This window comes from Chroicocephalus ridibundus, chromosome 7 (assembly GCF_963924245.1).
Source record: "Chroicocephalus ridibundus chromosome 7, bChrRid1.1, whole genome shotgun sequence".
Taxonomy (NCBI): Eukaryota; Metazoa; Chordata; class Aves; order Charadriiformes; family Laridae; genus Chroicocephalus; species Chroicocephalus ridibundus.
In genome coordinates this window covers 59062118-59079910 of record NC_086290.1, presented here as the reverse complement: position 1 = coordinate 59079910, position 17793 = coordinate 59062118, and the positions used below count along the sequence as shown (strand labels likewise).

Below are 17793 nucleotides of genomic sequence, written 5' to 3'. Positions count from 1 at the left end.
TAAAAACGCAACGCACAGTCCTTCATCAGTTCACTTCTCCTGTCCCTAGGATACCATCCAATTCACATTAAATTGAAACTCAGTAAAAGGATGAAGAACACAATAGAACAAGTTTTATCTCTAATTAGTTGCTCCTGGCAGAATGCATAAAGGAGAAGATTGTAGTTCCATGAGTAAGGCAACTCACAGTCTAGGAATTTCTGCAAAGTTCGCCACTTTATCCGCATGACCCAATCTCGTATCTGTATTGCTACCTAATCTAAAATTCTGACCTGTTTCTGTTTAGTCTGAGTAAGTAGTAACTTACCTAGGTGTTTCTTTGGCTCTAGGAAAGGCCTGTGTGGAAATACGGAAAGAAAAACCCATAGCTTTAGCAAAGACGTCATTACTTACTTGGTCGCGTAACATTAAAGAGAGAGCACTCCTGTTTAAGAGAAACAGGCTGCAATATATTTCATTAAAAATTAAAATTAACTGGACTTAATTTAAGTACAAAACGAAAGCGGACAGACCAGCACGAGAGCGAGCAAATGACCTTTTGATGATAAATGAGATCCTTGACTTGTTTTCCAAAATCCATTTCAGGGTGGAAACATCGTAATTTGCTGGATGTTTGAATGCGAGCCCTTCGGGCAGGCCCTGCACCACCACCGCCGACTGGTCCCTCTGAATCTTCTCATACGGCACAGGTACCACCGTTGACTTTCCTAAAGCTTTACCTAAGGGGAAAAGGAAAAAAAAAGGAGACAGTTACGAGGGGAAGAGTGTGCAAGTTCACAAGAGGATGAATCCCTCCTAAAACCCCTGGAGAGGACTGGGGCGAACGCAAGGAGCAGGAAACCAAGCCCTGCTTGCAGGGTTCCAACATGCACCGGAACCCACGGAGACGCAGAGGCTTTCTTAAAAGAAAACTAAACGGGCTGTGCAACCATCTCACATCACATCCATAAATCACATCAAAAAGAAAACTACCCAATATAGGTGTATGGTTTAGAATCAGCAACTAAAAAAGGTAAACTTACCACCTTAGCAGCAGCATAGCTGGAAGGCTAAGTGCATGCAGTACTTTCCTCCCAACTAAAATAAAAATTTAGAAATCCAGAACAGCTGTTATGAAGACTTTAAAGCACCCACCATAGCAAAAGCAGAAAAAGTCCTCCACAGACTTTCTGAGAGCTTCCAGTTCCACAGCATCCACGGTCAGTCTGTTTACAGCGGGGACGGTCTTTGTTTTCTGCAGGTCTGCAGCCCTCTCCTCTTCTGTAACACCTGGCAGTTATTTATAAAAATAAGACAAAAAAATAAAATACTAAGTTATTAAAACCGCCAGTAGACAGTCCCTCCAGTTTAGACAATAGGGACTCGGGAAGGATTCCTGCCAGAAAATCATAAAACTTATTTGCTCCAGAAGCAAATGCACTTGTTTACGTACATAGGCAATGAGTGAATCCGAATTTACACCAAAATTATTATATCCTCCTTACAACCTTTGTAAATGTCACCCTTTAACGTGTAAGAATAAGGAATTAAGAGACACATCCAAGCAGGCTTTGTTTTGGCACGAAGAGGTAGAAAACGCTATTCATCTCAGGAGGGGATAATACAGCAGAAATAAAATGCGAAACTGCTAAGAAAAGAAGGAGCAAGACAGTCACCAGGGAAAAGTTAAAATGCCTGCGCAGAGGGTACCACAGCTCCCTAGTGCTGTGCATGATGCCTTATGCAGCAGTTATGTTACATCCCCTTTTGTTCATGCTTATGCGCTTAGCTGAACTTTTTACAGAGGGGATCTGGCTTTTGGCACAGCTCCTCTGTCTTTGAAAGGGCATTTGAAGTACACATCTCTCACAGCTGAACAGGAGGACTTGCAAACAAGCCATCCTAGGATCCCAGAATGGTTTGGGTTGAAGGGACCCTAAATCCACCCAGTGCCACCCCCTGCCCTGGGCAGGGACACCTCCCACCAGCCCAGGTTGCTCCAAGCCCCGTCCAACCTGGCCTTGAGCCCCTCCAGGGATGGGGCAGCCACAGCTTCTCTGGGCAACCTGGGCCAGGGGATCATCGCCCTCACACCAAAGAATTCCTTCCTCAGATCTCATCTACATTAATAGAATCATAGAATAATCATCCTCACGCAGAACCGAGAAGATTCCAGCCCCACGCCTTGTTCTAGTCTCTGAGCAAACGACATTGCAAAAGGATGGAGGGAATAATGACACCTTCAATATTAACAAGCAAATGGAAGTGATGGTTTCGGGCAGCAGCCTTCCCTAATCGCTCACCTTCTGCAAAGATTTACTGAGAATCACCCGGCAAAAATAGGCAAAAACACCAGAGATATTCTGGATATGAAAGAAAAAGCAAGGGAGACCTGTGTTCCTGTGTGCAAGGGAGACATCAGTGCTGAGGCTGTCTCCTGTCTTCACCCTGAGCACAGTGGTATGTCTGAAATGCTGCGATTCGCATTACCAGTACTGCTGGCACCATAATTCTAAGCTAATAGGAGAAAACAAACATCAGTTTGCACAACTGACTACCAATGGGTTGTGAAATGAGCTGAAGCAGCAATGCTTTTAGTAAAATTACATTTATCATCTTAAAGAGTCACATCTTATTTCAAAGAGAAGCTTTTCCTTCCTCTACAGACCCCCCGTCTGCTTTGTGCCCTGGAAACCCACCTCCACGTGACATCCAGCTCTTCAGACCCAAAACTTCGGCTTTCTCTGCAATATGACAGTGCCTCCCATAACACAAAAATAATGCAAAAATGGAATATTAGTATTTAGCTATAACACAGGGGCTTAGTTAATGACAGCTGATAAGATTTGCCTGCAGACTTGGGGACAAGAGACATCAGGTTCCATCTTCAGCTACATGCAATGTTGCTTTTTTGTGTGGGGGTTTTTTCCGCAGAAGAGACTGATTCACTGAAAATGCCTTTGCTGCCAGTAGCTTCTCAAAAGTGTACCCACACTTTCTAAAAATAATAAGCAAAACAAAACTAAGATGACGACACTGCTCACTTCCCATTAAAATGAAAAGCAGACAAAAAGACATAGACATTTTCCTCCTTAACTAGGAGAAACCCTTGTCGTTGTGCTTTATTACATGATTTTTATCCATTTTCTTGAGCCCATATAATGCATCTGCCTCAATCTCTCCCATGTTTGTTGGCCAATTTCAATCAAGTCTGGCAAACAAGATCAAGCCTCGAAGCCGGTCAGATTTATAAGGGCTCTGCAGGACCCATCCCACCCAGCAGCCGGTCGTCTCCTCAGGCAGCGCTGAGGGACACGTCTCCACTTGTTGGAGGTCCCACTACTCATAGGCTCCGTGGAGGGGAAGAGGGATGGGAGGTTGTATTTACAGAAGGGTAAGAGGGTGAAAAATCGTTTAAGAAGGATGAGGAATGGTTATATGGTAAAAGAATTACATTCTCCAAAGCTGGGAGCATCCTGCGGGATTAGTCCAGTTACTCTGCAAAGCCTATTCCAGCTTCAGCAGAACGATCCAACCACTAACAATCCTCAGTTTGAACTGAAAGTCCATATGTAGTCACGTATCTCCTACCTTCTAGTGCCACCCAGGTGTTTTCATTGCTCAGAATGACCTTCCCTCTTCCCTGCCCCGCTGGGCAGCAGACTGGGTTTGACGGCCCAGCCTTCCACCTGCCTGGAAAAGGAACCTCCCAGCTGTCAGCGTCCTTATAAAACAAATATACTATAAAATGTGTACACCGCTTTAAAATAAAAGAAAATTAAAAAAAAAAACCCTCTTAGAGAAATTTTTGTGATCGAACAAAAAAACGGAATACTTGATCACATTTTAATTTGGCAATTTCTTCTTGTTGCGTGGCAGCAATTAGAGAGCTACACCCTGACCAGACTCTCCGCCTCCCTGCCCTACCCGGACGCGGTTACGCTCATGAACCGATGAAGAGCTGCGGCTCAGCACTGTTACACAACGCCGATCCGAAGTGCACTGAAGCACCGTCTGAAGGCAGCACGCTAAAATAGGCCATAAAGCGGCTCCGTCTCCTGAGCGCCTCACTCGGAGGTAAGGGGAAAGATGTGCTTCTCCTGCGGAGCTGAGTACGCCCTGCTGGGACATGCCGAGATAAATGACAAAACCAGCACTGACCACATCTCACCAAAGAAAAAGACACACAAAAACCCCCACAATAATCAAGCTTTAGCAGAGAAACAATTTGCTTAACCGAAATTTCCCCCAAAATGTGACCTGGAGATGCGATGCGACACAAACAACAACAGAGAAAAGCTGGCAGTGTTCAGAATCTGAAGCTGATGGAGCTCAACACTCCTGTAGCAAAAGAGCCGCCAGTGCCACGGTACGTAAGGCATCTCACAACATCAGAAGGTTTTTAATCGGGTGGGTTTTGATCCCCCAGGTAGAAAAAGCCAAGAAGTGATTATAAGAATACGAATGTCACCCCCGCGCAGCCACTGCGAGAGGCAACTTAAGGGCAACAATTATTTTGTGACAACACTCTTGTACATACATTTTATCATCTGTGCTTAAAGAAAATTACTCTCTGAAAATAGTAAATACGCGTGTGACTAAAAGCATTTTGCTTTGTTTTATAGCGCATCCACTCAGTTCGTCTGTGAGCTTTTTAAGGCCATCCACTTTTACAGTTCAGGAAACTGAAACCTCAAATTAAAGCAAAATCACTCCGTGATTATCAAAGGACCACCTAAACCACAAGAAAAGAAAATCACCTGAGGCAGAATTTAGGAGCCAGGGAATTTCAAAAAGCTGGGCTATCTGCAGCAGTTTTCTGTTTGTTCGGGACTCTGAGGGAATGAGATGGGTGGTCTGAACTTTCGGAGCCAGTTTTTTAAACCAGCTGTTACCTCCATCCCCCCTGGCTGGGCAGAGCTTCCTGACAATCCAGCCAAGCAAACTAGCTCCAATAAGGCCGCAAAAGAGGCCGGTTACCCAAATCTGAAATAAACCCAGAAAAACAGGACAGAGCTGGGAGCGCGGCAGTGAGGGCATGGCTAAAGCTGAAGGTGCTGGGAAGAAAAGGCGTCCGGACCGGGCACAACCTGCAAGAGTCTGCTCCGGCAGCATCCATGGAGCCAGACCGTGGGAGCAAAGGAAGCAGCCCTGAGGAAAGGAGGGAGAAAGGGATCTCATAAAACTCCTTAAAAATAACTCGTGTCTAACCCAGTAATGGAAGTTTTGAAAAATGCATTTTTCTTTTCATTTTGAGAACTTGGTAAAATAGGGGTACCCCTGAAAGAGGGGAGATTGAGATGGGATATTGGGAAGACATTCTTTGGTGTGAGTGTGGTGAGCCCCTGGCCCAGGGTGCCCAGAGAAGCTGTGGCTGCCCCATCCCTGGAGGGGTTCAAGGCCAGGTTGGACGGGGCTTGGAGCCACCTGGGCTGGTGGGAGGTGTCCCTGCCCAGGGCAGGGGGTGGCACTGGGTGGCCTTTAAGTCCTTTCCAACTCAAACCATTCCATGATTCTATCAAAACGGGTGAACTGACTTGTAAATCAAGGGAAACTGCCAGTCACATAAAAGTTAAGAAAAACAGATTGATTCGCCCCAATAGCATGAGAAAGGACTGCAAAGGCGACCATCAAAGACGCACGGCTAGCCAGGGCTGGCCATCACCCGCTTCAGGTAAAGCCCCTTCACCAGCCTGGGAAGGTGGGGGAAAAAGAAGGGAAGGAGAACAGCAGTAGAAGAGAAACGGAAGAGTATAGCAGGCCACAAGGCTAAAAGACAGGAGAATTAGTCTTTCACAAAGATCTAGGCTATTAATGTGGAGTTCAGCTGATGAACACACATATTAATACATGAGAAATATGCAGCATGGGATAGCTCAAAAAATTACATTATTTGCACTTCAAAAGGTTAGGCAGAAGGGGGCTGTAGGCTGAGCCATTTAAGGGAGCTCAAATGGCATCAGCAATGGTAAAAAAAAAGCAGCTCTCATTAAGAAAGACAGGGCTGATTGCTTTGGATTTTATTGTTATTACTTGTAACTGCAACTGTTTAGTGAGGGCTAGGAACGTTATCTTTAAACTAATCCCTAAGCACATGATTTATTAGAAACAAATTGATGAAGCCTTTAAGGGTAGATGCTTTAACTCATAGCTACATTCTGCAAATACAAAATAGAAAGTGACTGAAACTTAAATCAAAAAAAGCTCTTGGGGATTCCAAGAATGAACACCGTTCAGCTAATGTATTAGGCAGTTACAACCACAATAGAAAAATTCCCTCAGAAACTATGGGTGGGGCAGAAAGAGACACCAAGCATGAACTAGTGCTTGCCATACAGAGAGTACGATGTGAATACTTCAAGAGACTGGGAAGGCAGAAGCCCTGAGCGTTGGAGGCAACCACAATGTACGCAGCAAACTGTCCGAGCTTTCCAGCAGGAACATCTTAATCTTCGTGCTTTTTATTTATTAGGGAGGTGATTCTGCCCCTCTGCTCCACTCTGGGGAGACCCCACTTGGAGCACTGTGTCCAGCGCTGGGGCACCAACATCAGGAGGCCCCGGAGCTGCTGGAGCGGGGCCAGAGGAGGCCCCGGAGCTGCTGGGAGGGCTGGAGCCCCTCTGCTGCGGGGACAGGCTGAGAGAGCTGGGGGGGTTCAGCCTGGAGAAGAGAAGGCTCCGGGGAGACCTTCCAGCCCCTTCCAGTCCCTCAAGGGGCTCCAGGAAAGCTGGGGAGGGACTCTGGAGCAGGGAGTGTAATGACAGGATGAGGGGTAATGGCTTCAAACTGGAAGAGGGGAGATTGAGATGAGATACTCTGAAGACATTCTTTGGTGTGAGGGTGGTGAGCCCCTGGCCCAGGGTGCCCAGAGAAGCTGTGGCTGCCCCATCCCTGGAGGGGTTCAAGGCCAGGTTGGACGGGGCTTGGAGCAACCTGGGCTGGTGGGAGGTGTCCCTGCCCGGGGCAGGGGGTGGCACTGGGTGGGCTTTCAGGTCCCTTCAACCCAAACCATTCTGTGATTGTATGATGAAATAAAGAAAGACACCACACAAGCTTTAGCCATCGGGGCACTCCAGACAGCTCTGTGGCGTCCTGGGGAGACGGGGACCCCAGAGCTAACTCACAGTGCTAAGGTTTTACAGTCACACAGAGCCCTGGGCGCAAAGGCAGAAGACCATCTTACCAAGAGAGCTGCAGGAGAACAGGAGAGGAGACGCACAAGAGGAAGGCAGCAGTTACCATGCCCACAACTCTCCCAAGCAAGAAGGACTATGAAACTGTTCCCTGATTAACCCTGGGCAGCGCTCGTCAGGTTAGTATCAACACATCGCTGAACAGGCATGATGCAACCTGGCTCCCATGATGTAAAACGGACACGGGAACACTTCCTTCCACTAGCAGAGATGCAAGGTCTTAAGTCTCAAGCAACAGATACGGTAGGAGTAAATACATTATGGTGCCAGCATGATTAGCCTGGGAAACAGTGATGGGCTACGGCCAGCATGGCCAGGAGCAGCCGTCCATCTCTGCTGGTCTACGATCTGCAGAAGGGCAAATTATTCCAAGTCACCTGCTGCCAAAAGGGAAGTGGAAACTCTGGAACACAACCAAGAGACGCAGCTGAGTGAGTTCCCATTAGAAGTGACGGGGAAGAGCCTGTTCCAGCAGATCCTCAAACAGAACAAGCATTTAGCAGAGGCCGTTTCAAAGAGGCCGCTCCCAAATAGCTGGAAGGAAATCTGGCATGGAAAAAGAGGTCGAAAGCTACAGAGGTGTAAAACAGCTCTGGCTTGGCAGCAGGAATGCATCCTGACAGTCACAGCTTTAAAAAGCAACTATTTCAACACCCTTTTTTCCTTGCTACGCATCCTGTAAAGTGCACCCATTTTGAAGTGCACTGGAAAACCAAAGCTAAAGCAAGAGTCATAGATACAGCCCCCCATTTGCATTTAAAATAGGTAACAGCCTAGCGATGGCATCCATGCAACTCCACAAGGGTTTTGTCAGGATTAATCCTCCACCTCTTATTGTTTTTCTTTCATTTACTATTTATGTCTACGATTTAATGACCCCTTTCTCTTCCAAAACATTCTGTAGCTTCAGGAGCAGTAAAAGCCACAGAAATCTCAGCTGGCCACAGAACAGTTTAAGGCCAAACAAAATGACTGTGGGAATCCAGTTTCCACACTGGTACTGCATTATCAAAAAGAACTGGTGTTTTCCAACTAGCTGCGTTAGTGTCAAGGGATTAGCCTCTGAGCAACATAAAAATACGTCAGCTAGTTACAGAATATCCAGAATATAATAGCGTAGCACATCATCAGAGACAGAGATGACGATGAAGATTGTCCTTCAGCTATTATAATGAGGACAAACAAATACAATCAATAGCAGCTAGACCCACTAATAGCCTCTGTTATTAGAGGCATACTGAAGAGGTATTCGGCTGCTCCCACACAGGTCAGGGGATTCACTCTGTACTCAATTTCTAGCCTGAGACATTCCGCTCCAGAGCTGAAAAGCTCAACACCCCATTTAGATACTGCTTCCCAATCACTGTAGGCACGACAAGTGAGATACACAGAATATAATCAGGGGTAATCACAATAGTAAGGAAGAAGCAAATCAACTGCACTCATACTCTATTTGCAGCATTACTGGAGCATCCAAATAAAGTACCACAGAAGCACTACGTCCAGACCAGCAGTGCAGTACACGCGAGAACTGGCGAGCTGCAGTGTCAGGGGCTATCTCAGCAGATTTAGTCGCAGACATTTTTAAGCACAAGTCTAAAATTAACCCGGAGCCACTGAGTTAATAAAAGCGTTCACGCTACTGCAGCTTGACTCCCACCTATCATCCTCTGAACACCAGAGCTGTGCAGGATGCTCTGGGACCCGCAGCCCCACAGTCCGTTCGGCATTGCTTCCAGTGACAGCGCACAGACGACACATAGATGGGACGGAACGTGCCAATAGCTTCATCCATTAGAAAAATGAAAGAAAGCAGCAAGACGTGCAGTCAGAGCTTCAGCATGTTTAAATTTATATTTGTACCAATGTGCTATACACTTTACTGAGCTTTGGTTAAAAAATACTGAAGTCATGTGTTTCTACACTGTACTTTTTGGATATCGTCACCTACAAAGAAAACACAGTTCAAGACAAAACCACTATTTATGAGCTATTTAGATGCCTACAGAGAGATGTCATGGAGACTTTCAGAAGCTTTGCTCTAGATTTCTAGGTACCTAAGTTGCTCTGTAGGTCTGGCCCTGTTGATAGCATTGCTTTTATTATTGCTAATATTGGAGCTAAATGCACCTGTGGTGAGACAATGGCGAATATTAACATTTTTTAAACATCAAACCTCAATCACAAGGGAAGTATTGACTATTTTATTTCACAGAATACTTCTAGTTTGAAAAAACGTATTAGGCAATTTGGAGTGCATGTACCTCTTGTCAGTAAGAAACAGCGTTAAGACAGATAACGAGAGGCAAACAAACAGAGGAAGCTGCCACCTTCAAACAGCAGGTCTTTAGGGCTGTAGCATCCATATGCGCTTTTCCATAGGGAATGGCTCCAGCCAGTGCCACAAGTTCCTCTGTAGGAAAGTCTGAAGCCAAACTCTGGCCCATACCATCAGCGTGGAAACCTGAGGCCACCAGAAGGAAAATGAAGGCTCCTAAAAATAAAGGACCCATCATCCAAGATGAACCATCTACAGATGCAAGATGGCTCCCCCTCAGCCAAGCGAGCCCAGAGCCCTGGCACCAAAGAAGGAAAAAGCAGCGCGACTGGGAGAGCTGACAGAAAGTTGCAGAATGAGCAGGATTAGGCTTCCGTGTGACCTACATACCGATGGTGCAACAGCCGGTACCGGTGGAAATGCTAGCAGAGGAACCGGGAGTCTTGGAGAACAATCAGCTCCTTGACAGATGGGATGGAACACACAGTGCTGGGTAAATCTCTTTCAAAGTCCAGAGCAGATGACCAAAAAAGTGTTTCTGAGACAGGATGCTTTTCTGAAAGTTCACTTCTGACAGGCAAATACAACCTGGGGATGATGAGGCCTCTTCTGGATTTTTGTTGGTTGGTTTGTTTTATAAACCTCCAGTTCCATTCAAACGAGAATGAATTCCACAGAGCCGATGCCAAACCTTGACCAAACCTCAAGGGAAACTGCCAAGATGACAAAGGTGAATACACGGAGGGAACGGCATTCTTGGGACACCCCAGGAATAGGTCTCCTGTTCAGGATGGCGGATAACCCCCAACCCCACAGCAATCCCGAGAGCAAGAAGGCACTTCATCCTGCCGAGGCCATCCAAGGGGAACTGAGGACCACACAATACACACCAGCAGGGAACAGCAACTACCACAAAGAGGTACTGGTAGGGCAAGACGTGTATGCCCGTGACTGCTCACAGTGCACAAGTACGCTTGCTGGTCCATATTCCAAAGACGAGCAGGCATTACAAGAATATACTCTTTTTATGTAAAATACAAACTCACACAGGCTTAGAATAACTGACACTGCAGGTTTTCTAAGTTACGTGTTATGCGTACGAGCACACGCCGTTCTACGTTGATTGAAACATACCCTTTCACTGTAACACAGGGCTTACAGCCATCTTAATTAAGCACGGCTCAGAAGGATATATTACCTGACCCCATTTCAAATAATTAATGCCTGTTGACTGGTTCTTCAACGATCACTACACAACCCATATTAACATGAAAAAAACCATCGCTATAATTTGTTTCTAACACATTTTCTTTAGGTAACAAGGTACACGAGATACGTGTGGGGCTCCTCCTTCCCCTGCAGCTCGGCGTTAGGGAACCCACATGGGTGAAAGTTGTTATGAATGGAAACCGCAAGAAACCAGACTCCAGTGCTGCTTTCACTGAACCGCTGTTGCTTTTATCAGTCCTACACTGCTAGAAAGCGTATGTGCTACTTCCTTCACAAACCTCACATACACATTTCATCAATTTCGTAATGATACTCATTACTAAAAATAAGCGGTGGGTATGAAGCCTGAGCCCTCCAAATTCTGAAAACTCTCCGTATTCACTCAAACTATACAAAGGAGCTGTGGGAAAAGTGGAAGTAAAGACTGGAGACACATGCTGGCTTGTCACAATAGTCAGACGTAACCAGAGGAATGTGTAATAACTACACTTCTGGTCCATACTTAAGGGAAAAACGAAGAGACCCACACAAGTGGGGAGGTAACTCTCAGCACCACGTGTTCCACAGACTGACATCGCAGTTGAACTTTTAAAGGTTTAATTCTAACAGCAACGCAAGAACCTCTTGGAAGCCTTTATTAATCATAAAGGAACAAGAAGGGCGCAACTCTTAACTTATTGAAACCACAGACTGTGGCCTTCCTGTGTTTTTCCAAAACACCTACTAAAATTGCAACTGGCATTGTGTACGGCTAGCTTTCATATTCACTGAAGAAGGAAGGCGTGTGGGGAAAGGAGCTATTGCCTCCACAGTTCTAAGTTTGAGATCAAAAGATACTACACTACAAACTTCATCACGACTTCAAAGTCGTCAAAGGCAGTGATGGAATCAGCATCACCAGGAACACGCAATACTCTTATTCCTAAAAATTGGTGTTCTGAAGTCAAGTTTTCTGGAATTATCAACAACTTTGTCAGCAGCAGGAGAAAACTACCTCCAGCATCAAAATCCCCCAGGAAGTACAGGGGATACGCACTTGGCGAAACCTGGAAAGCAGTGACTGGGGTCAGTCGGCTTTAGTCACACAGATCCACACCGCAATGTTCGGCAAGAAGCATAATGAAAACAGCGTTTTCAAAGTGGATATTGCTTAATCTCGTCAGCCTGACAGTACAGAAACACCGCCAAGAATGAGTACCTTGTAACTGGAATAAAGCAAGGATGGGGATCATCAGAACTAAGGTAAGATTTAAACACATGCACATTCCTATAGGAACCATGTCTGATACAGTCGAACACAAGGCTGGATGAGAAGCCAGTGCTTCCCACGGGACAGAACCAGAAACACAGATCTAGCCAGGGACATCAAACACCAAACCCCAGTTATTTCAGACCCCCTACTGACAGACGTGCCCAGTGTACAAAGTCTCCAGTATACCAGGGCCCATGATACCACTGTGCTGGCTATAGAACAGAGTATCTAGGACAGCAGGGAGGCCCTTTAAGGAACAACAACAACAAAACAAAAAAGAAATCAGGCAAAAAACTGAACTCTGCCCCATTATTCAGCGAAGAATTTTCATAAATACCAGTATCAGAAGACTGCCCCTGTAAAAAAATAAAAAAGAAATTGACTCATCTTATACTCGATTCCTCAGTGAGGTCCTAATTCTGCCTTTTGCTATCAGTTATCTGTTACAGTGCAACGCTGTGGTGACTTTCCTTAGAGTAAACACACTTACGTGCGCAGACAGTCACTGCCCAAGCGAGCAGGACGGTGGCAAAAATCCAGAGCCCCACCATGAACAAATGACCTCGAGTCAGAACCTTCAGGAGAATTTTGGCTAGCAGCAAAAGCATTTTTAAGTGCAAATGTCTCTGTCAAAGATTAAACATAGCTGCTTTCCAAGCAGTATTTAATTAGTCAAGCCAGAAGTTTTTACAGCTGTTGCTTTTAAAACTCCCCCCAGACTGATTCTTCTCTCATACCCGGCTCGTGACCTGCATCGTCTCCCTTTCCCCAGGCAAGTAAACGTGCGTTTTGCTATTGATTAAGTAGTGCCCATCAACAACATTAGTGCTCCCCCAAAGAGCCACTGAATCTTTGAAACCTACCTCCTAAAAATACTGTCCTGTACTCCATGAATCATATTTTACGGACACAAAAGTTCCACTGTTTTCCTATAAAAATGAAATTAAACAAAAAGCCCACCCTAGATGTACTTAAAGGAGTACAAAAGAAATGCAGATGTAACTTTAAGTCATTATGGTATAGATACACGTTTCTAATAAATTACAGTGATATAAAAAAGCTACATAAAAACTAATATCAAAAATGTGCGTCTGCTTTAAGAAGGCATGAAGTGATCTGAAGACCCCGGCCGATCTGAGCCGGCAGCAGCAGTTCACTGCCTCTTCCATGTCCCACCCAGCCTTCGCGAGCCGAAAAAAGACTTGGAGGAGGGGATACAAAGAAAAATTGACATGCACTAGGAAATGCAGGATGTGTTGTGAGGGTGGACAGCCTAATACTTCTTATTGTGCTAGTTCTGTCACATTAGCTAAGAAAAAAAATGAACATTTCCAGCCAGAGTTGAAATAACTCTCCAAATAAGACCACTGTTACTGATCATTTTTATGTTCTTAAACAGCTGGTTTTGCCATTGCCAACGTAATTATAGCATGTAGCCACGATACGCAGAACTTTGCTCCCCAAAGTTATTAGCATGATGCAATACGCATTAGGCAGCTTGTGAAATACAAAAACACAACATTGAAACTTACAGTATTTAACAAAATTCTTCTGAAAATCTTTCCTAGAGTTGACAAATGCTCTTCCTCTTTCAGTTCCAACTACAAACACATCTGTTTCATATACAGCGATACAGGCAACTTCTGCCTTGGCCTTGGCAAGTTCTTTACACTATAAAAAGAAAAACAAAAGGCTTTTATTACCATAGTTAAAAGAAATGTTTGTGGTATGTAAAACAGTTATTACTTCTGGTTCCAGCATCCACCCTTCAAAGGTACTGCAAGTAACACAACATCAGCCATTAGCAAAGGATAATTTATACATCTGGAGTGCTTTTCATCAGGAATCTTAAAAGCATTCTAGATGCATTAGTGAAATTAAGGCCTCATCTAGACCCAGAGATTGCACTGTTTTTAATTAGAATGATTTATGACATCAAGCCACGTGAAATTATCCCTTCCCTGCTAGATAATCATATTGAGTGTCTTACACCAACCCCAACTTTCAAGAGAAGTTCGCGGTTATCCCGGGGGTTTCTGCTGGGAAAGGCGTGACGCCAGCAGGAGGCTGCCCGCCCGCCGGGCTCAGCCCAGTTCCTCCGGAGCGGAAAGATTGCACCTTCCCTCTCAACTCCTACCTGTCTTCTGCTGGGAGAAACTCCTGGCAAAGAAGTAATGCAGGAAGCCTGCGGCGCAAGGAGAGAGCACAGATGTTAAGAAAATTAGGGAGATCATCAAGAAGCGGTCACAAAAAGTCAATTTCTCCTACGGGCTCAGAGTGGAGTTTGCTGTGACCTATAAAGACACCAACAACTGCAGCATGGGAGGAAAAAGCGACACAAAGCCTTTAGGAACCGAACACATCCACTGGGGAAAAAAAGGCGTGCAATCAATTATTTTATAACCATCCCACTCAAAGTTTCATTGCCAAAAAGAAAAACTTTGTTAAGGCTTATCATTTAAGAAAACAATTTTAAAGAACCAAATCTTTGACGGTGCCTCAACCGTGAGGCAACGGGACAGGCATTTCCACTCACAGCCCTGGCCAACTTTAAACCCCATCACACAATGATTAAATAACTTCTGCAAAACAGGTGATACGCCAACTTAAAAAAAAAAAAAGAAAGTATTTTCTGAAGAAGTTTCACTGAATTGGTACAGCAGCTGAGGACAAGGCATTAGCCTCAAGACCATTCATCCGCTCTGCATTACAGATGACAAAGACCAGAACATGTTCTTGCCTTTCAACCATGCTCTACATGAGCAATCAAGAAATATTTCCCACTTGTTTAATTTGACAAAATAATTTTTAAAACAACCACAGGGCAACAAGAAACAAGATGACTGTTGCAAAGGCTGTTAGCATGATTTTCCACACGCAAAGAGAGTTACAGCTGGTGGGACAGCATGCAATAAGGTTCAGATGTAACATGACATCTTTCCTGCTCCCAGCAGGAGGCAATACGTTGCTGTAATCCCGCACGTGTCAAGGCCAAGTTATGACGCAGCTGCTTAACTTCTCTACTAACCATTGACTCGAGCGCTGACATGAGGAATGTAACCACCATTCTGCTTTCAGAGGAGTCCTCATCATGGACGGACGTTGCTGGTGTGGTAGTCTGGGCCATCTTCCTCCTATAAAATGAAATTAAAAAGCCTGTTCAGATACACACAACAGTGCAAGAAAACTAAAGCTTCTCTTAGGCAAGCAAAGAAAATAAAAATATTCAAAGCCCCTGAACACACCTCACCACACACACACGTACACAAGCAAATATCCAGGTAAAGTAACGGGAGGAACCGCTCGCTCTGCTGCTCTTTCATGCTTTCCGCTGCTTCATCCAAAGCTGGAGCTAAACATTCAAAAGTTAAAGTGTTGTGCCATGTCTTGACCACAAACCCTTTGTGCCTAGATAGATGCATATTAATTGATTAGCTGAATTTACATCGATTTTTCTTTCTGAGCATATTTGCAATTCCAGCAGCCTAGGTAAACACAGCCAAAAAAAATGGCATTTAATGGCCAGAAAAGAAAGGGCAAATCATGGTTATGGCACAAGTATTAGAACAATCCTCCCTGTAATTACCATGGCCTAGCTCAAAACAAACCACCACCCCCCTGCCCCAAAATCATGGCCTCGGAGACGACAGTATCAGTAACCAGAACATCACATTTTTATTCCCGTGTTCTTCAGTTGTAGGATTAAGTCCAAAGCTGAGTAGTCCCAATTAAGGTGCTAAAATTAAAAACTAAATTTCAGCAGTGACCCAGAAAAAGAGATTTAAACCTATTTTCTGTATGTCATTCGGGACACTTTCAACTCGTTTAAGACATAAGTAATAATCAGGACTTGTTTATCCTCCTGCTGGCAGACCTGTCTATACCAGAATGACTACATTGAGGATGAAGTTTCAGCTGCTGCTAAGAGCACATTTTTCTATCGGAGTGTTGCAACTTGCTATGTTTACACCTATCTAAAGCAATAACCTGACATGCCTCGGGGAGGAGAGAACCAGTAGAGATGTAGCTGTTACAGCTCCACGGGCAAGTCTTGAGAAAAATCACCTAAAAAGTCAAGATAGCTCAGATAAACGAGACGTTTCACAACAGCTCGATGAGACATCTTGCTGCTCCTGTAGAACCTGGACACAAGTGGCTCAAGTTTTCAAAGGTGACGTGTATCCTATGAGACGTTCAGACAAGCCAGGGCAGCACAAATAACCATTCCATGTGCTAATACCTGCTTACATTTGAAGAAACGGCATTGTGTTGTTCTTTTGAGAGGACTTCGAGCACTCTGTCCTGCAAACTGGGAGGGAAAAGCTGACGACCCCAAGAGACAGCAGGCAGCCTTCTGGCTCTCCAGCCACAGACCAGCAAGGTTTAAATAGCTTTAAAACAGTGTTATGGATAAAGTGGCAGTGGCACAGTCAGCAGCTGTTCGAGGATGAAGGTAATGGGAGGTTTGAACCACGCTGATCGCTTCAGTGACCCAAGAGAGGGTCCGCTGGGGATGGGGAGGGTTATCCTCCGGAGGAAGAGGAACATCCTACTTACTGGTTGTGGAATATCAGACGGAAAAGGGAGATGATGATGTGACGTAAATAAATGAGTCTTCATTGAGCCATGATTTTTGATAGCTGATAAGAGTTCCCAAGCTCATCTTTGGAACTCCTTTAGGGTTGAGATGCTGGCAGTGATTTAGTGACCTAACCCTTTTAGACTTTTAAAAACTTTATCTTAACAATCCAGTATTAAAGATGAAATAGAACATAACTACACATCTCCCCATTCTCCCGTGTCTCTACTCACTGTCTGATGCAGTTGCTCTGCATCAGTTCAACACCTCCCAAGCCAGCAGTGGCACAAATACACCTTCCTGACAGATTCCCCCCTCCCATTTTGCCAGTTTCTCCCTTTCAAACAACAGTTTTCTCCGCTATCCTTATCTATACCACTGGGACAGTGTTTATTATTAGAAAGCGTGGGCTATGGTTCAGTAGGTCTAATGAACCTGGCTGCCTTTCCAAGATCCAGCCCTTAGAAAGTGCTTGACAACACCATTGCCCAACGTAAATCCCCAGTGCAAAGCCTTGAAAAAAACCTAACACCCGACCCATTACCAACGTGCTACACAAAAAGGCCAATTTAAAAACCATCCTTTGAACGATTGCAAGCTAGCTGCCAGAGTACCACTTATGATATATCTATTAATCTTAATTACATATTGCAAAAAAAGAACTCCCAGATCAGTTAATATTAGTTACAATTACCTATAAATCCTTCAGTTTAACTGCGCCACAAGGAGCCTTTGCCCAAGTAAAGGCTTGTAACAATGAACAAAGCCTTGTGAAAACATATTGGTAGAGTCCTGAGGATGTAGCATTTGGCCATTCCTGCCTGTGTTTAACCCCGGCCGGCAGCCGCTGGTGGGACGGGCAAGGGAATCGGAAGATTAAAAGAGAGAAAACCCGTGGGTTGAGATAAAGGCAGTTTAATAGGTAAAGCAAAAGTCACGCGCACAAGCAAAGCAAACCAAGGAATTCATTCCCAGCTTCCCATCGCAGGCGGGTGCTCAGCCATCCCCAGGAAAGCCGGGCTCCATTGCGCCTAACGGTGACTTGGGAAGACAAAACACCGTCACTGCGAACGTCCCCCCTTTCCTCCTCCTTCCCCAGCTTTACATACTGGGCAGACACCGTAGGGTACGGAATACCCCTGTGGTCCGCTGGGGTCGGCCGTCCCAGCCGTGTCCCCTCCCAGCTCCTTGTGCCCCCCAGCCCGTGGCTGCTGGGGTGGGGTGAGGAGCAGAAAAGGCCTGGGCTCTGGGCAGGCCCTGCTCAGCAATAACAAAACCATCT

General features: G+C 45.2%; 1 protein-coding gene across 5 annotated transcripts in view; it reads right to left on the bottom strand.

Moving 5' to 3' along the window:
• The window catches only part of GTF2I (general transcription factor IIi), a 78352-nt gene that overhangs the window by 50335 nt on the left and 10224 nt on the right, over positions 1-17793 (bottom strand). For all 5 annotated transcript variants that reach the window (XM_063342601.1, XM_063342604.1, XM_063342602.1 and 2 more), the window contains exons 2-6: positions 14961-15066; positions 13465-13603; positions 1135-1269; positions 536-719; positions 308-336 (exon numbers count right to left, since the gene is read on the bottom strand). In XM_063342601.1, the coding sequence (XP_063198671.1) occupies positions 308-336; positions 536-719; positions 1135-1269; positions 13465-13603; positions 14961-15059 (586 nt within the window). In that variant the 5' untranslated portion in view covers positions 15060-15066. The remainder of the gene's footprint in view (positions 1-307; positions 337-535; positions 720-1134; positions 1270-13464; positions 13604-14960; positions 15067-17793) is intronic.